Source organism: Protopterus annectens, chromosome 1.part0 (assembly GCF_019279795.1).
Source record: "Protopterus annectens isolate FY-2018-M chromosome 1.part0, PAN1.0, whole genome shotgun sequence".
Classification (NCBI taxonomy): domain Eukaryota; kingdom Metazoa; phylum Chordata; order Ceratodontiformes; family Protopteridae; genus Protopterus; species Protopterus annectens.
Genome location: NC_056725.1, coordinates 935,987,139 through 936,009,348, shown reverse-complemented (window position 1 = coordinate 936,009,348; position 22,210 = coordinate 935,987,139). Strand labels below are relative to the sequence as shown.

General features: G+C 39.3%; 1 protein-coding gene across 17 annotated transcripts in view; it reads left to right on the top strand.

The window, feature by feature from the left end:
* PTPRK (protein tyrosine phosphatase receptor type K) overlaps window positions 1–22,210 on the top strand; it is a 3,469,591-nt gene that overhangs the window by 2,545,971 nt on the left and 901,410 nt on the right. For all 17 annotated transcript variants that reach the window (XM_044064217.1, XM_044064183.1, XM_044064208.1 and 14 more), the window contains exon 12: window positions 1,607–1,880. In XM_044064217.1, the coding sequence (XP_043920152.1) occupies window positions 1,607–1,880 (274 nt within the window). The remainder of the gene's footprint in view (window positions 1–1,606; window positions 1,881–22,210) is intronic.

Sequence of the window (22,210 nt, the reverse complement as noted above, 5' to 3'; positions counted from 1 at the left end):
ATTTTGTGTTGGAGAAACTCACTCTACAACCTTTTGAGCCTGCAGCATCGGCAGAGTTGAAATATTTATCTTGGAAGACTGCTTTTTTTTGAATTACAGGCCCTTATGGCAGTTGAGCCTTTCTTAATTTTCCACAAGGATAGGGTGTCTTTGCGTACTAACCCTTCTTTTATGCCTAAAGTGGTTTCTAGTGTGGCTTTAAACCAAACTATTCATTTGCCTACTTTTTATGCAAACCCCCAAAATAAAGGGGAAAAGATTTTGCACACTTTGGATATATACAGACAGTTGCGATATTATTTGAGCAGAACTAAAGGGTTCAGGCAGTCTCAGCAGTTGTTTCTTTTGCTTTGGGTTCTCAGGGCAAACCTGTTTCAAAACAAACTATTTCTAAGTGGATTGGTTTTTGTATTGCTTTCTGTTATTCCCATCATGGTAAGGAGATTCCAGCTGGGATTAGGCCTCATTCCACTAGGGCTACTGCCACTTCTACAGCTTTTTAAGGGGTGGCTACTAAAGATATTTTGGAAGCAGCTACTTGGAGTTCAGTGCATACTTTCTCTAAGCATTACCACCTTCCACTTTACTCTAAATCTAGGGCTGGATTTGCAACTGCAATTTTACAAGGCATGTTGGCAGCTCCTAATGCTTTATAGTTTTGCCATCCTCCCTTACCTCTGCTTTGGGATTCTACCCATATGTAAGGACTGCAGCAATGTGAGATGAAGAACATAGTACAGTTTTGTACCTACCATAAATGTAGATGTTCAAGATCCACATTGCTGCAGTCAATTACCCTCCCTCCTTCCCTCTGTTGTTGAAGGTGGTGGTGTGGTTTGTGTTGTACATATTGTAAATATGGTTAGTGCACGGGTGGTTGGTTGGGTTTTGCTGGTTTTTGGCTTTGGCCTGTCTTGTTAGGGCCTTCTGACATCTGGGGCAAGAAAAGACTGAGGAAATGACGTCGGTCATGCGCTTTTGTACCCTGACGTCCTGATGTCAGTTTTAAGCGCCTTGACCGACGTCAGCCTTATACTTTGGTATTCGGGCCGACCGAGGACAGCGGACTACCCATATGTAAGGACTGCAGCAATGTGGATCTTCGAACATCTACATTTATGGTAGGTACAAAACTGTACTTTTGATATTTAGTCCTTTTAATCTTAGTTTAGGTATTAGAAATCAGACCCATTTTGATGTTCATTCCATTTTCTGATCAGCTGTTTGTGGCTGTTTTCATTTTTGTTATATTCTAATTGTAATTTTTAATACTAGGGCTGCTTTGATTTTTGTAGGTTTGGTGTTTTTTTTCCTTTTTTTGGTGATGCAGTGTTTTTGTTTATGGAGTGCTTGAAGTTTCCTCTCTAAATGTTAACAGGGCTGATGTTCAGTGATTGATTGCATAGAGTAGTGATAAAATATCAACAAAATGTCTGCATTCTGTAGCTATTAAGTATTTATCACATGCCTTATCAGTGTGCACCAAGAGAAAACTATGCATATATTATGTGAAACAGAACTATTAAATTCCATTGTGTGCTTGCTTTCTAACATACATTGAACTTAGTGCTCAGTTTTCTAATAAGTTTGTTTCCTTTGCTTGTAGTGCTTACCAGATTGTAGTTGAAGAACTTCATCCTCACAGGACAAAGAGGGAGGCCAGTGCAATGGAGTGCTATCAGGTCCCAATCACATATCAGACTGCTTCAGCTGGAGGATCTCCGTATTACTTTGCTGCACAGCTTCCTCCCAGTAACCTTCCTGAAGCAGCTGCCTTCACAGTAGGGGACAACCGAACTTACCAGGGCTTTTGGAATCCTCCCCTTGTTCCCAGGAAAGGCTACAACATCTACTTTCAAGCTGTAAGCAGTGTCGAGAAGGTAAGTGTTAAGCTGCACAGTGATGCAGATGGAATGGTGCATTTCAAACATCGACAAAGTTCTTGTGTGGACTCGTTTGTGTGATTTAGGAGACTATGCTAGTTATATAAGGCTGGAAGAAATGACAAGGTTTTAAATATCACTTCTGTCATACACATGGCTGAAATATTGCCCTTCTTTCCTTCCCAGACATAGCCCTAGGTGGGAAACCTCATGATTCTGTTGGCAAGCAGAGATTTGTGTGTGTGTGTGTGTGTGTGTGTGTGTGTGTGTGTGTGTGTGTGTGTGTCATCAGGCCTGTATAAATACTGAAAATGTTTGCTAGTTCTTAGAATCAATGCAACTTGCACTGTTTTCCCCTAAGTATACCATGTGAATTTCAGAATATTATTATAAGTTTTACTGCACAGAGGTGGGTTATAACAGGAGTGATTTGGGTGGCTGTCTGGAACCCATGACTTCAGGTGGGGAGAGGACACTGCAATAGCAAGACAAGGTTTCTGGTCTGCTAATGTAAAGTAAGTCTCTTAGTTTGGCATTGCTATAAGCAAACTAAATTGAGTTAGCAGTGCTGAACGGTTTATAGCAGTGCGAGTGTAATTGCCGGTACTCTGTCTTGGTGGCTGAATCAGTGTCCATACGTAAAATACTAGCCCATTACCTGCACCCTGTTGGGAATACTGAGAGGTGAGAGCAGAATATTGACTTTGGAGCATGTCATCAGGCAGGTAAGCAAGTGAGTAAAAAAAAGTAAATACCCATCCAGTTTCTGATTTTGCAGGCTATGACTTTTGTCTTACATCTTTGGTCTGCTTATTGTAAAATTTGTGGTTGCCTGCAAAGTGTTGAGCTACTATTTCAACCCTAAATAATGGCATATACTTGTGTTTCAACATTTCTGGCCTACTTATGGGTGGGCAGCCTTTCAACTTGATAGACAACTGGTGGCTTGATGTTCAGATACCCAGAAAGTGGTATATTAAACTAAAGCTGTTTCATATCTCTCAACTGTCTCCTTTTGACTTTTTCTTTATAATGTTTGCCCTGTCCTTCATAATTGTTTTGATTTTCTGATAAAAGACTGAGGATTTAAGTCAGTTAGTAGTGATGTACGGTAGAGATTCATACTTTTTATTTAGAAAATTCATGTTGATGCAGAACCCATTATATTTACTTTTTAAGTGAAGTCGAGCATACATCTCAACTACATCTTAAATACGCAGAATTTTGCAACATATTTTTGGCATGTTCCTCATAAAAGTTGTGTTTTTCTGGCAAAACACTGATAATTGAAGTCACTAAATTATGACTGAGGACTTCATCATATCTGTTAACCTCTTAGTGCAAAGAATCTGGACAAAGCTTAAATGAATGGGGGGACAAGGCCCAAAGCTAGATACAGATTTAAGTGTTGTACTTATAAACTTAGAAAGTGGCTGTAATAGCAGGATTTGTGTTAGCATACATTTTCTGAAGGATGTGAAGTCTGAAATGCAAATGTATGTAATTATTAATAACTTTGATCCTTACTGATTTGCCAGAAGTCACAAATATTATGAGGAACAGACCAAAAATATGAGACCAAAATCTGGACATTTAAGAGTTATGGACTTCATAGCCTTCAGAAAATATATACTAATGAAAAACCTCTTTGTTCTATCAACTAAGTTTATAAGAGCAATATTTAAAATGTATTACTGATGTTTGGCCTTTGTTCTCACATTATCTAAGCTTTGTCTAGAATTTTTGGGTTGAGAAGTTGAGAGATATGAGAGAGACTCATATTTAAAAACTGTACTTGTTTTTGGGCCTTTGTATCCACATTATTTTTGTCTTATCCTGAATTCTTGAGCAAAGAAGTTGAGAAGTAGGATGTTTTAGTACATTGTACCCTGTAAAAATAATCAGCACAGTTTGATTGCATGTAAGGTATACATCCCCAACTTTCACCGTATGTAGAGCTGTCTAAATGTTTTCATTATAGTTCGGTCTGCAAAAATGGAATCTGCTGAGATTTATCAGTTGCAGTGATAGGCTTTTGGTATATCTAGTTTGGCAAATTAATGTATTGTGTAATACATTTGCAGCCATCACAGTCTTTAACCAATTTGCATTGTACAGTTGCACTCACAGAAGCCTGAAAGAAGCTTTGAAAAACTTTGAAGTAAAACTTAGATCATACAGTTTTTAGGACTTGCATCATAGTAGAACAGTATTTAAAACGTTTCCCTATCTCTGAGCCTTTATCACTCATTACTTTTTGGCTTTGTCCCAGAGTCTTTCACTAAGGTAGAGAAGCACTGTGTATCACAATCGGATAAAGAGTACTCAGCAAGTGGCAATAACTGCTGATCAGGGTGTCTGTCTGTAGAGAAATGTGGATTAACTTCTTATTGTTTACCCAATTTGCAATCTGTATATGCAGAGCTAGTGTGGGTATGTGTGAAGTAAGTTGTAATATGTATGGCTACTGTCTGTGAAAGATGAAATTTTATTACTCAATATTGTCTGATTTTGGAGAATGCACCTGATTTTTGCCTTTTTTATTAATATTCCCCATCATTGATTGGAATCACCAAATAATGACAAAAACGTCAGGTTTCAGACTTCGTAGCCTTGCAAAAATGCATTCTAATGCAAAAGTTGTTAGTTTACCAAGAACACTATTTAAAATCAAACTGGTCCCTGATTTTTGGCCTTTGTCCATCATTGTTTTATTATTTTTCTTGTTTTTGTCTCTGACTCATGCTGAGGAGTTGTGAAGTATTATAGTAAATTGAGGTGTAAACAGCAAAGCAAAGTGGCTATAAATGCTGTGTCTGTGGGGATGTTTCTGGATGAAAATAATGTATCCTTTTATTTACACAGTTGACTGGCTGTACAATTCTAGCATGCATTGGTGAGTTAAGCCCAAGTACATAAGCTAATGAATGCTTGTGTGAGAAAAAAAATTAAATGTTACTGTGAAAATATGTAATTATTTTACAACAGTCATTCTTTTTAAGAGTACACAGTCAACGATAGGTCTGTAATTGATGGCTGTTTGTGAATGAGTACAGCTCGTCTTGCTTTCACAATTAAGTTAAACAGTCACTATTCTGGCTTTACATTATTCATATGCATTTGTGTAAAGTAAGTTTGCATACTTTACTGTGGACATTTTCTATCATAATAGGACATTTGAGGTGTACATATGAGGTGACTGTAATTGGTGGGGATGAACATTAATGGATTATAGTAACAGCAGTGTTAATATTTTTTATGAATTAAAACCATTTGGAAGGTGAATGCAAATGAGCACATGCATTTTAACACAGTCCAAAAAAGTGTGTGTGGGTGGGAAGGTATGGTTTGAAAACCACCCAGGACCTAATCCATGCCTGAATATCTTTAAAATTAATTTAAAGTATGTATAAAATTATTTTTGTGGAAGTTTCTGCTCTGCATTTGTCAGAGTACTCTACTTTTAAATAAATCTGCAGCTGCAATTTGACTTGAGACAGCTCTGATTTCTTCTTTTTCATTGGCTTGATTATAGAGCCCACCCAGCACACTCCATTACCCTACGATGGATGGCATGCTCATCCTCCCTGCCAGCTCCATCAGTTAGCTGAGTCACTAATCAAACTCATCACCTAGTCCATAGTCAGGGCTTCACTCTTTTACACCACAAAAGTTATGCCTTGGCCACTCTTGGTCTTGAGGTGGTTTGCTGTGTGGGACCATAGAAATGCAAACCTGTACATGTCTAGGTGCAGTAAAAAGGGAAAGAGTGTAGTGACATTGGTTCATGGGTACAAGCCGAGGCACAGAATTAGTCAAAAGCATTTAAGCCATGATTGTTTCTGAACTCCAACCCTCCTCCTCCTTTGAATTCTGCAAATCACTTTTTGAACAAGCAGACAGTTTTGATTTACAGTGACACTACTGTGTGAGTGGCAGGGGAGGTCTTGGTGGGAAAAAGCCCTCCTTATCATAGTAATTGTGATAAAAGGTCATTCATCCCCTCAATAAGCATGCAGTGGCTATGGTTCAGAGAAGGAAACCCTTAGAGATATCAGAGTTTGGGCAAGGAGGGCAAAAACTCTGTCATAGAAAGGCACCATGAGTGAATGGATTTCCCCCAAAATTCTTAAGAAAATAACAAAAATATCCAGACAGGAAACAGTCTCTTACAAAAAAATACAATTTTAAATCTTCCCTTTCCTTAATAACATTCCATCCCTTGCATTCCACAGAGCTAATAGTTCTTATTAAGAGAGGGAACATTAAAATGCCAGGCTTACTTAAAAAGTGTTCCCTGAAACTGCAGTTGGTACTTCATTTATCAACCTGTTCCAGCATGTAATTGATCTACAAAATGACTTCCATTGTAAGTAACATTTTTATTTTTGTTTGCATGTTACCTTCATTTTAACTTGTGCCATATCTTGCTCGAAAATGATTCACTGGAAGCAAATATCTTGTATAGTTATCAAAAATCCAAGCAACAAATTAGCAGATTTATAGACAATTACATTACTCCTACTTCTGTCTGACCATGCAACATTATATCATGATCCCTATCCAGGCTTCTTTTTTCCTTTTCCCAGGTTAACATTTTGTGGTTTCTGTAACCAACCTTTGTAGAGCATTTTCTTCCATCTCTGAACAGTTAATTCTGTGTTGGTCTGTGCATTACCCCATAAATTAACTTAAATAAAGTTTTATTTTGTGTAATTTTTTTTATCTAATGCCCTAATTAGTGGACAAAAGCATGTTAGCTCTTAGTACCCTCAGAAGGTGCTAGGGAACTGATTTATCACCAGAGTTAACAAACTCTGACTCTGACCAAATAAGTTTTTCATTGAGAGTACAAATGTTTAATAGAGCAGCTTCAACACAAAAAATATGGACTGTGGTTAAATTAAACCTCCACCACAACCAAATGAAAATCATTTTAAAATGTTTTGTGCCGAGGCCCTTTAAAAAAAAAAAAAAAGAAACTTTGCCAAAACCTGACAGAACTATGGACTTTTAAGACAGTTGCATGCTTATCAACTGCTTAATTTCAGCAATCACATGGTGAAAAAGTGAGAAAAGGAGTGCCACTGAAACTGTTTGTAAAATTCAGTTATAGTCTAGTAAGTACATAGCCTGTATGCTGGCAAAGAAGAATACATTTGGAAAACTTGAAGGAAGATCAGCCTGAAAAAATTTAGAGAAAACACTGTCTGAGAAGTATTTTGCAAATGTTCAGCAAAAAGTTGTTCAAGTTTCAGCTTTGGTACAAGAGATGGCTTCCAGTAATTTAGAGGAAAAAATAAATCGGATGTACTTACAGGTGATTTAAAATGATACACTGAGGGAATATATAAACTCAGATAACAAAAGGCTGGAAAAAATAAGCTTTAACTAAGCTGTTTGGGTGAAACTGTAAAAATTAAAGTTTGAATTGATGAAAGAGGTAGTTGATTATGAGGCTTCTCAAGAAGAGCTGTTTCAAAAAAATAGTGTTAGAAGAACACGCATATGGAGAAAACCTGAGATTTTCTCCTGTACCAGAGTAGCTAAAAGGAGCAATGTATTAATTTTATAAAATCACAACTAAACTGAACTGGTGTTCCACAACAAAATTAACTGAAAGGCACATTGAGTGTATGCTCTAAATGTGGCCATGAGAAAGCCAAGACCTATAATTGTAAAGATGCAGTCATACCAGTAGAAAGAGTTGATCCTGACAAAATTGTGCCAGAAGGGCAAAGTACTAAAAATTGGAGACATCAGAGTGTTTGTAAAAAAAAAAAAAAAAAGTTCACTGTATGCCAGGCAGCAAAGAAGCAACTTTATCTCAGCAGTTGGGGAATGTCGAGACGCAGATGTAAGATACAAAGCTACTTATCCAACTGTCTTTATTTCCTGGAGAGTGTGACCTTTCTTGATGCAGAACAGGCTAAGGAGGAAATAATGATAACAAAAGATTATCCAATGAAAAGTGAATCTTCAAGGAGATGGGGACTGTACTCATTCTTCTGACTGTAAAGTTCATAGAGAGACTTTGCCAGTGAAACTTTTCCACTGCTCCAAAGGAAAATACTTGAAAGCCAGAAAAACACAGGAGTTGACTAAAAGAATCAGAAGTACCTCTTGGACTTGAACCAATGTCTGGTGTTGGAAGATGCAGATGAACAGAAAGAAGACCAACAACTCTAATTAGTGAAGAAATGGGAGACTATAAAGTATCTGCCATATTTTGAAATATGGCTTTGCAAGAAGTAGTGGCTGAAAAAGATTGGATTTTTGTTGACTTTATACTTGAGTGGACTGCAAAGCATATACTCCACTTTGTCATTATTGTTTAGAAGAACAATAAAAGAAAAATAACTGTAAGTAAACTATTCATTTTTCTTCATATTTGTGTAAAACATTTCATTAGATAAACTGCTTGTTATATATAGTAAACAAACAGTTTTATTTAATGTGTAGTCTGGGGTATTTTAAATGTAGGGAAGTGTTTTCACCAACTGCTGTATGTGTTAAAGAAATTAAAGAAACACTTTTTTAGTTGTGATTCATATAGTCTTTACAGTATAATGAGAGGAAATGCTGGGAAAAAGCAAGTTTAATGTTGATATGCTATGATGTTAAGCTGGTGGGGTATAAAAGTGCATTGGCTATGTTATGGAGAGTTAAGAGATTTTCTGTTATTTTTACAAGGGTGAATGTCTAGATTAATGCCCTTGGCTTTAACTATAAACAAGTGTTTATTGTAAGCAAGTGTGCTTTAAAAATAAGACAAAATGATGAAAGCCATTAAACGATGCCAGGTTTCTTACATCTGCAAAGATGTTAGCTTCTTTTTTTTTCCATTTGCAAGTATTCAAGTCAAAATGTCTGAAGCTGAAGTCAGCTGTACATTCTGTTCAGAGTGAAATTCACAAAGATTTGAGTACTTTTAAATGAAGATGAACAGCCTGCAGGTGTGAGCAGTTAATCTTGAGAGTTCTGCGCATTCTTTGCCAAGGGAAATGCATAATTTGAAAATACAATGGCAAGCAGTTTAGGGAAAAATAAGGTTCGAAATTCTGGGAGGCGAATAAGGGATGGCATCCCTGTTAGCTTTGATACTTTAATGCATTTAATAGAAAAGTGTGCAGTTTAGTTTTATTTAAAGATAGCCCATACACTTTTTCTTAAGTCTAAAAGTTAATGTTTTCTGAAAGCATGCCATCTGTTTTTCGCATCTGAGTGGGGGAATAGAAATAAGAAAAGAACAAAGAGTAGTCCGTGAGCAATCACTGAATGTGGGAACACAGGCTGTAGCAGGTGCTTTACTTTGGGTGACCTTACTTTTAGTTTAGATAATGTCTGTGGGTGAAGTTGTCACTTGGGGGGCAGCAATTCTTATCAGGAGAGTTAGAGTTCATTTTTTGAAGGTGTGTTTATTCTAAGTTAATAGGCGATGGAGGGTGTTCTGAAAATGTATTTAGTTTTTGTTTGATGTTATCAGTAAAGAAAAAGTCTTGAAAATGTGACATAGGTTCAAATGGAGATGAGAAGAAACAACTGTTTAAAAAGATCAGCCTACCAAACATTTAATGTGTGCATGTAACAAAAAAAATTGAAATACAAATTAAAAAAAAAAACTGTCATTTGTAATATGTGGGAACAATAGCTTTTATGATCATGGCTGTGCTAACTATGTTATCTTGGAATGAAAATGGCTGTACAGGTTTAGACAAAAAGGCAAGAGTATTGAATTGTATCAATAAATGCAGAGTGCATTTTCTTTTACTTTTGTATAGGTAAATGTCTGGATTAATGTTCTTGACTTTAATAATTTTTTTTGTGAATGCACATAGGTTTTAAAAAAATGAGAGATCACAGTCTAGTAAATAGTTTTGTTCAGTTAAGTGATCTGGAGCCGAGGGCATCTCTGCATTTTGACCTTATGTTTCCATGAAAACAAAACAAAAGAAACAGTGGAATCAGACACTACTCCAAAAGAACATTTGAGAAGACAACCAGTATTTTGAAGTATAACTTTATTCACATCTTTTCGTCTGTAAACTTTTTCAGAAACCATTATACCAGAAAAAAAAAACACTCTTTGAATAGTTATACAATCAAAAACAACATTAATAAAGAATTAAAAGTACAAAATATTGGTAAGGGTGTTGTAATTTTAAGTCTTTATTGATTTTTTTTTATTGGTTATTGTAACTATTCAAAAAGAGTGTTTTTTTCTGGTGTAATGGTTTCTGAAGAAGTAAATAGCAACTCTTCAGAAGACGCACTTGGAAAGAAATGAGCGTCGGAATTTGATAAAGAAAGGATATTCAGCACAGTATTAGGGAATAAAGGAATGGGGGATTACTTATACTAATTGCTAGAGGACTTCCAATAACTACCGAAGAGAAAAACAGCAATGGTAGATTTGTAGTAGTAAGGGGTTACTGGCAAGGGAGGAGGATTATTGGCATGTATTTATATTTCACTTGAAACTGCTGTTAAGAAAATTTGGGGAGAAATAATTAACTTTCAGCAGGGAATATTACTTGCAGGTGGGGACTGGAACTTGATTTGCAATAGTGAGGATGTATCTGTGTGACCTAGAAGAGAAAATATAACAAAAAGGGTAGATTTCTGAAGAAATTTATGAAAATGTGTTGCATGGAAGATGTGAATTCAGTAGTAGGAACTCTGAAAGAATTTATGTATTATTCCCCAAGGTACAAAAACTGTGCTAGACTGTCTGAAATTATATTTCGCAGGAACACATTGCATTTAGTAGAAATCTTTGACACATATCAAACAACTATTTCAGATCATGCACAAGCAACTAAGATAAAAATGCAGGACAGTGAAGTACAAATGAGACACCAGCACTTCCTCACTTACCAATTAAAAAGAGAAGAATTTAATTAATGGGTAGTCAAAATTATTCAAGAATTATTACGGAAGATAGAAATTTCTTCAGATGTTATAGCTAGTGAGTGGGATAAAATGAAAGTGCAGTTTAAAAATAGGATTGAAAATAAGGAGAGATGTGGTTAAGAAGTAACAAGAATTTAGAGGGTCTGGTAAAGGATAAAATATTACATAATAAGGGGAATCTTACTTAATCAGAATAGTGACAGATGCAGAGTTCTAAAGAAAAAATCAGAGTGTATCTGGATAGAATGCATGAGTTTAGAAAGAATACTGTTAAGCAACTTTTTTTAAAAAATAACTGCAGATCATAAAAACTATAAACACCACAGCTTAGGTAACAAATGATAGAAAGGGTTGTTGCTAAACCTAGCCAGTAAAAACAGAGATCCTGTAATAGAGACGTATTAGAGATATTTTGGAAATCTTATGAAAATTTATGTATAGCAGAGGAATGTGGAAATCAAGAAAAATCACAAATGGAAATCTGGAAGAATTAGGTATGTTAGAGGTAGAGGAGTCTCAATTACTAACGGTTAGGATGGGATAAATTATGATGTATAATCAATCTGCAGGAAACTCTCCAATAATATATGGTGCTTATGTTGAACTTTGGAAGCTAGGAGGGAAGAAAGTGATAAACATCTGGAAGCTTTTGTTTAACACAAATGGAGGAGAAATACCAGTATCATGTAAGAAAGTTGTGATGGCTGTAATACCTAAACATGGTGAAGACCCATCAGACCAACTTCTCATAGGCCCATTTCAACTTTAAATCATGCTTATGCAGTGTTTGTGACTATAATAGCTAAAATAATGGCAAAGGTGTTGCCAAAGCTGAAAGGTATGGGACCTTGTGCTTTTCTGGAAGGGAGGCAAACATTTGACAACTCTTCTGTATAACAATGATGACCCGTAGGGAATCAAATGTAAGAAAATACCACACTTGTTGGTCAGTCTTTTTGCAGAGAAAGCATTTAACAGCGTAAGCTGTAAATTTATTACTAGGACAACGGAAGCATTTGCATTCCTTGAAACAATAATAAGGTTCATTAAGAGGATATTTGAAGGATTGGAGGCAAGAATTCAAGTGGGAGAGTTCCTGTCTGAAAAGTTGTCACTCAACAAAGGAACTAGACAGGGGTGTCCTCGTTCCCCTTTGTTTACTTTGTACTTGGAGCCACTGACAAAGAAGATAAAGGACAATATTATTTTGAAACTGAGAAAATAAAAAAAGTATTCATTATGCCATAGATTGGTTAATTAGTTCTTTTAATTTGGCAATTGAGGGTATTTAAGCGGCTGGATTTTGTATGTATTTGTGTTCTGAAGAAGTCCGTGGAGACGGACGAAACCTAGGTCGATGCAAATATTTGTTCTGTCTTTTTGTCAGTAAAACCTTTGTTGGAGCGTTCATTGGCCTTGGATTATCTTTCTTCATTGTGGCAGTATTATATGGTACAGCACCTCTACTTCGGCTGGGTGCTTTCTCTTCCAGTTTTTTTGTCGCAAAACCTATTATTCTATCAGCTTTCTAAGTTTGTAAGAGCAATATTTAAAATCTGTCCCTATTTGCCCCACTTCATTTTAGGCTTTGTCCCGATTTTTTGCTCTAAGAAGTTGAGAGGTATGGAATAAGAGAAAGAAAAAGCTTGACAAACCAACCAAATAGATTACCATGGTCAAATAGGCAAAGGAAAAAATAGTCCAAACAATAGCGTACCACAATTTAATGTCCGTTTTCGTCAAAAGACTTCATCAGAATGGTATGGAATAAGCAAGAGGTAGCTGGAATTTACGAGTACACTAGTAAAGGAACCGAAGTATTTGGAGCTAATAACTAGAGAGAGAGATATGTAATTGAGTGGGAAGAAGCCAATAAGACATTTGGACTTGCAGGCTAGAGACTGCCTTGTGTAGGCAAAGGGAAAGAAATGGGGGGGATCATAAGCAAAAGACCAGCAGTGGTAGAGTTTTTAGTACAATCTAGAACAGAAGATCCTGTTAAAGGAATAATTAGCAGAATATAAAAAGTCTATAACAGAAGCTTACGTCAAAATGGGATAATGAGTAGGATATATAAATATATCCATAGGAGGAGGTTAGAAAATATTAAGAAGAGAAAGAAGTTCATAGGTTCATCGGTTGGTACTAGGCTATCAGTCCTAGGGCCTATACAAGCCTAGCCATAACAATTCCCTGGCTATTTCTTCCCACACTATTTACTTCCCTGGACCCCTGTCTAGCAGGGCAACTGATGTGATCCCCGGGGTGAATTTCCTTTCTCCCATCCAATCGTCAAAGCTCCTTTTGAAGAAGGCCAAAGAGGTGCTCTGCTTGACATGTATGGGCAGTCTGTTCCAGAGTCTGGGGAGTCTCTGGGTCAGGAACCTATCCCTCCAGCATGTTTTGTTTATTGTGATGACAAGGTTTAGATCCCTGGAGCGTGTGGCTCTGAGGGATTCGGATTTCTTTAAATGTAGCATGTCCAACAGCTCTGGGTTTGACATGGCCTTGTATGTTAAGCAGAGATCGCCTCTGAGTAGACTATATGTGACAGAGTATAGCTGGAGTTTTTTAAGGCGGTCAGCATAGGGCATCTGCTTTAGGCCTGTGATTAGTGAGGTATTTCTGCGGCCTTTCCAGTTGCTGCAGATGTCTTGAGAGGTACATAACAAATGGGGCATTGTATTCTATAATGGGTCTAATGAGGGATGAGTACAGTGGGGCAGTGACCTCCTTTTTCCTGGATGAAAAGCCGTTAGTGATGAGGTGTGCCACATAGAAGGATTTCCTGACTGTTGTGGTGATGTGGTTATCGAAGGTGAGACCACTATCCATCTGTGCCCCCAAGTCTCATTACACTTTCAGTGTTTAGTGCACTGCCACCTATGTGGTCATTCACGGGTACATGTTTTTTCCTTAAGGGGAGAACTGTACATTTCTTGGCACTGAGCTTGAGCCCATGGCTCTGGCACCAAGCATCTGTTTCTGTAAGGCCCTTTTGTAGAGTATCCTCATCATTTAGGGATTTAATAATGGCTCCCAGTTTGCAGTCATCTGCGAACTTTGTTAGCCAGAGTCGCTTAGTGTTTGCCTGTACTTCAGACAAGTAGATACCAAACGAGCGGTCCCAGGACTGAACCCTGAGGTACTCCACTTGTCACTTGTCTGGAGCTGGATTTGGAGTCTGCTACTTTTTACAGTGTGGGTTCTTTCAGTATGCCAGTTAGCAACCCATCGAGTGAAGTAGGGATTAATGCCCAGCTTAGTAAGTCTGTCTATGATTTCAGCATGGGGGATGGTGTCAAAGGCCTTGGCGAGGTCCAGATAGCCTGTGTGGACCGCCTTACCCTCGTCCACGGCTCTGGAGACTGATTTGAAGAAGTCAGTGAGGTTCAGGAGACAAGATCGGCCCTTCACGAACTCAAACTGGTGGGGTCCAGTGTTTGAAGGTTGCCCATGTCTTTGTTTATAAGTTCCATGATAATACGTTTCATGGCCTTGCAGATCAGGCTCATCAGACTGATGGGGCGGTAGTTCCCGGGATCCAAGGTGGATCCCTCTTGTGGAGTGGGATAACTGTAGCTGTGCGCCACTCAGTGGGCACGAAGCCTGAGGTGAGGCTATGATTAAACATGACACTTAGGTGAGGTGCCAGTTCATTTTGTAGTTCATGTAATACACAGCCCGGGATGTCATCTGGTCCCATGGATACTGTATTCTTAGCTTTGGAGAGTGCGTTTTTTTACCTGTGTGACCATTATTACTGGAATTTGGCAATCTTCCGGTATTGAGATGGGCTGTTTAGGTGGTGAGGGGGTGAAGTTGGCACTGAATTGATCTGCCAAGATATTGGCAATATCCTTGGGATCAGTATATTTAATGCCATTTTGTTGTAGCTCTGAGCAGATCTGAGCATTCCCATTTAGATTTTTGACATAGTCATAGAATGCCTTGTGGTTGTCTTTGGAATCTTTGGCAATTTTATTTTCATAACTAGCTTTGGAGGATTTTATGAGGGATCTCAGCTTCTTACTGAGGCTGGTAAGGGAGTTTTTTGCATCCTGGGATTTTCCTGTTTTATGCAACAGTTTCTTCCTTTTGTTGTAAAGTTTGTTTATGGCAGGGGACCACCAGATTGGCTTCTTTTTTTTTGGAGGAGAGCATCTTGGTTCTGTTTGGGATGGCACAATTCATGCATGAGTGGATGTGCTCATACAGTACCTTAGTGTAGGATTCAGTAGTCGAACTTTCAGTTCTCGTTTGCATAGGTGTCATGAAGTTTGATACTTCTGTCTTGAGTAGCATGAAGTTGGCTTTGGAGAAGTTTTTTTATGTAAGTTTCCTTACTGGGGGATGGGGGTGGGATGTGGATAAGCAATTCACAAGAAAACAATGGAAGGGCATAAGAATGGCTCCCAAATATACCACAGGCAGTCTCCAAATAATTTTTCCTCAGGTAGATAGCAAGATTTTATGAGGGATTTCAGCTTCTTACTGAGGCTGACCACAGAGTTCCTCCAGTCATGGGATTTTACTCTCTTTTGCAACAGTTTCTTTTTTCTGTTGTACAGTTTGTTTATAGCAGGAGACCACCAGATTGGCTTCCTATTTTTGGAGGATAGCATCTTGGTTCTGTTAGGGATTGCATGATCCATGCACTTGTTTAAGTGCTTATAAAGTGCAATTGTATAGGATTCAGCAGTCATATCTCTATTGTCCGTCAGCATGGGTGTCGTGAAGTTTGCCACTTCTGTCTTAAGAAGTGTGAAGTTGGCTTTGGAGAAATTTTTTACGGTGGTTTCCCTAATGGGGGGTGCGGGTGGGATGTGGATATCTAGGGTGATTTGCTTGTGGTCGGATCTGACCAATGAAGAATTTACCTCTGATGTGGAACACCAGTTGCCCATGTTGGTAATGACCAGGTCTAGGATATTGCTGCCCATGTTGTGGGTGTGGATAAGTTGATCCAAGGCATCGTAATTTTTAAATTTCAGAAAACATTGAGCACAAGAGTTAGCACATGAGTAGTTTTCCCAGTTAATGGTGGAGTAGTTGAAATCGCCCATTATTAGGGTTTTAGGTTGTACCCTAATATTTTCCAGTGTATCATGAAATGAGTAATGGGAATCCTGGGGCATGGTGGGGGATCTGTAGCAAGTTACAATTTGCATTGCGGTCTTGCCTAGAGTTAGTTGCACTTGGATAATCTCAGATGCATTATGCTGAGCAACTAGCCTGGAGGTGTGGATATCCTTAATGAATGTGGACACGCCTCCACCTTTAGTGCTTCGGTCCAGGTTAGGTGGCTGAAAGGTGTGGTATGAATTATGGCGTGGTAATGCAGGGGTGCTGTCTGGAGCCTTGAACTAGGTCTTTGTCACTGCACAGATGTCAATGTTCTCCATTTTAATGAGTGCCTCGAGTGAGTGCATTTTGAGGTTTAGACTTCTAGCATTAAGTAGCATTACAGTTAGATTTTTCTTGCTTGTACCTGTTAGGGTGGGGAATTTTTCATTTGAATCTTGCCTAAAAAGGCACTATAGGGGTGGCAAGAGCCTTAGCCAGTATCTGGAATCCCAAGGGCGACAGGTGCAGGCCATCTCTGGCAAAGCATCGTGTTTGTCGACTATGTCATCCCATGCAGACAGATACTGGATCCCCTTAGAATGACACCAGAAGCTTATCCAATTGTTGAAGTCAATAATTTTGTCCTTGTACTGTGGTATCATTCTGGGTGATGGCAGGATGCTACTCTGGGATAGGGTCATACTTGCCTGGGCTACAAGATCAGAAAGCTGCTCCATGTCTCTCTTCATGTAGTCCAGGGAGGTACGTCTCAGGTCATTCACACCAACATGGACAATGACAGAGTCATATTTGTACTTGCTGTGGAGTGACCTGAGTGCATGCGTTATGTGGCGGATCCTGGCACCTGACAGTAACTTTCTCCTTGGTTAGCCTGGTGAGTGGAACATCAGTGTGCCTGACTATAGAGTCACCTATGACTAGAGTGTTGGGTATGTTGTTATGCCTTATAGGCTGTGGATGAGTGGCACACTAAGTTTGTGGGCTGTGTGTCATTTGCGTTGTATTGGGGGGTGGAGGTTGCTTGCGTTTCTGCTTTTGAGGTCCCTGTTGCTTGGGAGATTTTTTTTGAGAGCCTCCGCGAATGTAGGTGTGTGTTTGTTTCGGTGGTGTAGGTTTTGAGGGACTATGTGATGAGTGTGGTGTGCTGCAAGTGTTTACCTTCTCCTCTTGACTGTCTAGTCCAGTCTTGGGTGAAGAGAGCTTTGCTTTCAGTTTGGTTATATAAGTGCATCTCACACAGGTTGTAGTGTTGGGTGGTAGGAAGAGAGGGTTGTCTGTGTACATGAGGCAATTGCTGCATTGCCCCAAGATGCCCAGATTCATCAGGTAGACACGAGAAAACACCGGGAGCTGTCTCTTAGACATGCCTGGATAGGTGCTTATTTATTAAGTACTAAAAACTGTTTTCGTCTAGACAAGTGAGGAAAGTTGAGTGCTGTAGTAATTCATACTTATTTAGTGCTTATAATGAGTTCTGAACAAATGCTGAGCTCAAAGAAACAGATTTGAGTACTGAAACTAGAAAACTGGCTAGTTCTTCTTCTTTCGGCTTTTCCCGGTTAGGGGTCACCACAGCGGATCCACCGCTCATGATTGGCAGTAGAGTTTTACGGTGTCGATTTGCCAGCCCAACCAACCTGGCTAGTTCTAAGAACAAAATTAAGCTAGAAGGCTTCCCTCCAGCACAGAAAGGCTTGGGGGCTCAGAAGCTTACAAACAGTCCTGGATACAGCAAATCTGTATCTGGACTAGGCAACTTATAGGAAAGGCAGGAAACAAGCTTAGAAAATAATAATTTTTTTTTTTGTAAAGGGGAAAGGAGGAGCAGAAGCTAACTGGGTTGGCCTTCTCAAATGTTCTCCCTGGAATAGGTAGAATGAGGTAATGACACTAGATTGGGAGGAGTGTCTCAGGTCAAATTTACAGTAGGGGCGGGCAACTGCAAAGCCACCAAGTATAAAAACAGGATACCCAGAGGGAGGGATTGTGGGAAACAAAAATCAGAACAAACAAACCTAACCAGATGCTTAACAATTGTAGAAAATTCTACTTAATACCTCACACAGTGAGTAAAATAGAAGTGCTATAAGTAACTCAGTAATAAACAAAAAACAGGATACGTAATGTTATATATCACAGATTAGTTGGCTCAGAGCCCTTCCTCTGACTTCCTCCGATTAGTTCAGTGTGAAATGGCAGAAACAGTCACAAGTTAACTTAAGTAACAAAATTGAAACCTGAAACAACTTTTAAAAAATCTCTGACCTTATTCAAAATGGCACCTCCTAGTTAGACGCAACAGGCATTACCAATAGATTAACAAATTCAGTGCTAACTTTACCCCCAAAACTTTTGTCTAAAGTCTACAAATCACTGAATCCCTTAAACCCCCTATCATGAAGAAGTATGTAATGATAGTGTTACTGAAAACCAAAATGTGTTTCAAAGGGCCTAACAGTATAACTAAATATTTAATAAACAGCATTAAACATAAACTTGCAGTAACGCACCTCAAAGTGTTAAATCTATGTTTAGCTACAGGTTTTGACCCTGAAATTTGGTACAGTGCTGTGGTAATCCCTGTTCAGAAGCCCGGCCCTACTGCCAATACTGGGAGTTATCAGCCTATCAGCATGACAAGCCTCATATGTGAAGCCATGAAAGAAGTTATAGTCGATTTAATAAACTTAGTATTAAAATCATATTAGAGTTGATCAGCATTAGTTTGGCTTTGTCAAGGGGGATGGTCCTGACTAATGAATTTAGTAAACCTGTTTGAAAGGGTCACACAGGCTGTCACTTTGCATGCCTTGTCATAGCCAAGGGATCTGATATTGTACCTCATGCAAGCATTGGAAGTAAGCAAAATGCCTTAAAAAAGATCTAAATGTTGTAAGATAGGATAGCAAACTAGCTAAAAGACAGACGCACACACAGTCCAAGTGGCAGACAACTCATTAGCAAATAAGACTGTAACCACTGGTCTCCACAATGGCTCGTAATGGGACCCCCTCCTTTTTGGGATTTTCTTTTCTGATCTCCAGACTTGGAACCAGGACTTGTGGTGAATTATGTTTGGAGATGACTGCAAATTTGGAGATGTTCTTCGTGTTTCACTGTTGAATTCATTACATTTGGGTAATCTGCTGGCAGGTTGCCCTCAGTCGGCCTGATTAACAAAGTGTTGGTTACTGTGTCGGTTGCTGTCCCTTCTTCCGTGACGTCCGGTCATCAGGGATATAAAACATGGAGCCGACACCATTACATCAGTCTTTCTTGCCGCACGGTGCCCAAAGCAGAAGCAGTTTGCACGTGCCGGTCGGCAGACTCCTGAAATTTTCATTTTCGAGTTTCAGAACCAAAGTCTTCCAACTAAAAGCCAAGTACCCCATTGGGGAAATTTTTCTTTCTCCTTACTGATGTCAGTAAAAGTTAATAATTGCATTACTTGTGGGAAGCAAATATCTCATAAGGATTTTCATTTGTACTGTATTCCTCGCCTAGGCCCTGACCACAACGTGCCTTGCTGTCGGTTTTGTGCTAAATTTAATCAACGCACGATTAAACGTCGATATATTTTTGCTTCTAAATATTTTGGCTCAAGATTTAATTATCCAGAAATGTCGCCAGTTAGCAATCCGACTACCGGAATACCTAAAAAACGCAAAGAAAAAGACAGAGACAGACCGTTGAGGTCCAAAACCGACGACGACACTTCTCCTAAGCCAGTCGCCGGTACTCAGTGAGGCACTTTCTCAGCCCCTGATACCCACTACTTCTGATTCGCAGGCCTTTACTGAGACCCATTCGGAGTCCGGTATTCTGCAAGATGTTTCAGTTACAGAACCCGCGGATGTCTCTACCTTAGATGGGTCCGGAGCCGCTGTGCAGGCACCGGCTTCTGAGGGTGTTTATAGGCCTACAGATTTATATATTAGACTGACTCCATCTTCAAAATTAAGGCCAAAACCTAAATCTGTGTCTAAAAAAACAACGCCTGGGCCACATGTGTAGGCCCCTATGCCTAAAAAACAAATGATCAAAATGGCTGAAGATTTAATTACTGTGATCAGGGGTAGCCAACCCCCTCCTAAGAGGCCTAGGCAAGACATTGACTGTGAATCTTCTGAACAGGATTCTATTTCTTCTGACTCTTCTAATGAACAGGATTTGTCTATTCCTACTTATGAGGACTCTGATGCAGAAGATTCCATTCCTTCTGCTTCTCCCCCTGAGGATTTTTCTTTTGGGGAAACTTTGCATACCTTAAGGGAACATATCCACTGGGAAAGTCAGGATTTGTCTGAATCTAAAAAGAGACTTGGGGATTTTCTTCTTCTTCCTCAGCTTAGGCCTTTGGCCATACCTCCTGTTCTAGACATTGTTGATGATGTTTTTTCAGAATCTAGTGTGACTCCTGATTCTCTGCCTCCAGCTCTTTGTAAGCCAGACAGATACTACAGGGTTCCTGACTCCCACAAATTCCTTTTCAAAAATCCTATTGCTGACCCTGAAACCATTTCTCAGGGTCCTAAGGGCATTAAGGCCTCTACTGCTAAAAATCCTACCCCTTCTGATAGAGATTCCAGGCCGCTGGATAGATGGGGCAAGAAGGTTTACGCGTCTGCAACCTTGGCAATCAGGGCTTTAAACTGTCAATTTCATATGCTTAAATATCAACAGCATATCATGGTACTACTTAAACAGAAAATTATGTTAATCACTGACTGTGTGGAAAATAAAGATTTGCAGGATTTATTACATTCAGCTGAACAAGTTGGAAAACATACTTTGCAGTGTGGTTTTGATTCCTTGGAGGCCTCTTGCAGGGCTGCTGTAACTAGATCTGTGCTAAGAAGGCATGCTTGGCTCAAAGAGCAAACTCTGCCTGACCATGTTAAAGCAAAATTGTTTGGATGCTCCTTTACAACAGGACCATCTCTTTGGTAATAAGGCTGAAGAAGTGTAAAAGATGGAAGATAAAGCTAAATCTATGCAAACTGTGAAAGATTTCTTCCAAGTGCAACCTCCAAGATTTAGTAGGCACTGGCCTACTAAAAACTGGTCCTTTCCAGTCCCCTCGAGAGCCGCTCAAGTCAAATCAAGACACTCCAAAGGCTCCAGGTTTCAGTCACAAGGAACTTTTAGAACAAAACAATGGGGTACCTCCACCTCCAAATCTGTAAGCAGCAAGGCACCTCCCTATGGTAAACAGTCTCAATGACTTTCCTCTGCAATCACCAAGCACTACCTTTTAGCTGCCCCTTTAGGGGGAAAACTGGCACTTCGTGCACAAAACTGGCAACTTATTACCCAGAACAAATGGGTTTTAAATGTAGTATCCCAGGGATACAGATTTCATTTCCACACGTTACCAATCCCAAATGGATGGCAAGATCTGCCCCCAAATCTGTGAGCAGAGGCCCAGAAACAAGTTCTGTCCCTCATAAACATGGGGGCTATTCAACCAGTACCAGAAGAGGAAAAGGGACAAGGTTTCTATTCGACTTTTCCCTGCTACCCAGAAAAGACAAATCATGGCGTCCAATTCTGGACTTATCCACTCTAAACACATTTCTGGACATTCCAAAATTCAAGATGCTGACTCTTCAACAGTTATTACCTATGCTAGGCAAAGATGCCTGGTTGGTAACTCTAGACTTAAAAGAGGCTTACCTGCAAATCCCAATCAGGGAATCTTGCAGAAGATACCTTTGCTTCAAAGCAGGCTACTTGCATTACCAGTTCTCTGCACTGCCCTTTGGCTTATCTACTGCGCCCAGGGTCTTCACAAAGTGCCTGGCACCGGTAATTGCATTTTGCAGGCAAAGAAATATTCAAATATATCCATACCTGGACGATTGTCTAATTCAGGCAGAAAACAAGGACATTCTTCTAAAACATCTGGCGTTTGTAAAAAAGGTTCTAACTTGTCTAGGGTACACCATAAACAAAAATAAATCACAACTGGTACCCTCTCAAAAAAATTACATCCCTGGGTGCAAGCTTGAATACAAGCCCAGATGGCTTACATTATGCCAGGAAAAGCAAATTCAGTTGGTGACTTACTTCAAACAGGTGGCAACAAAAACCCTGCTTATCTGCAAGACAAATTCTGCAAGCCTTGGGGTTCATGGCCTCCTGCATGCTTCTAATTCCATGTGCAAGACTGCATATGAGGAAACTTCAGTGGCACTTAAAAAGTTTATGGAGTCAACATTGTCACAGCCTGGAAACAATTATTCCTGTTATACCTTGCCTGCAACTAGAGTTCCTAGAGTGGGCAGAGGCCTGCCTCCAAAACAAGGGACTGCCATTCACTCCAC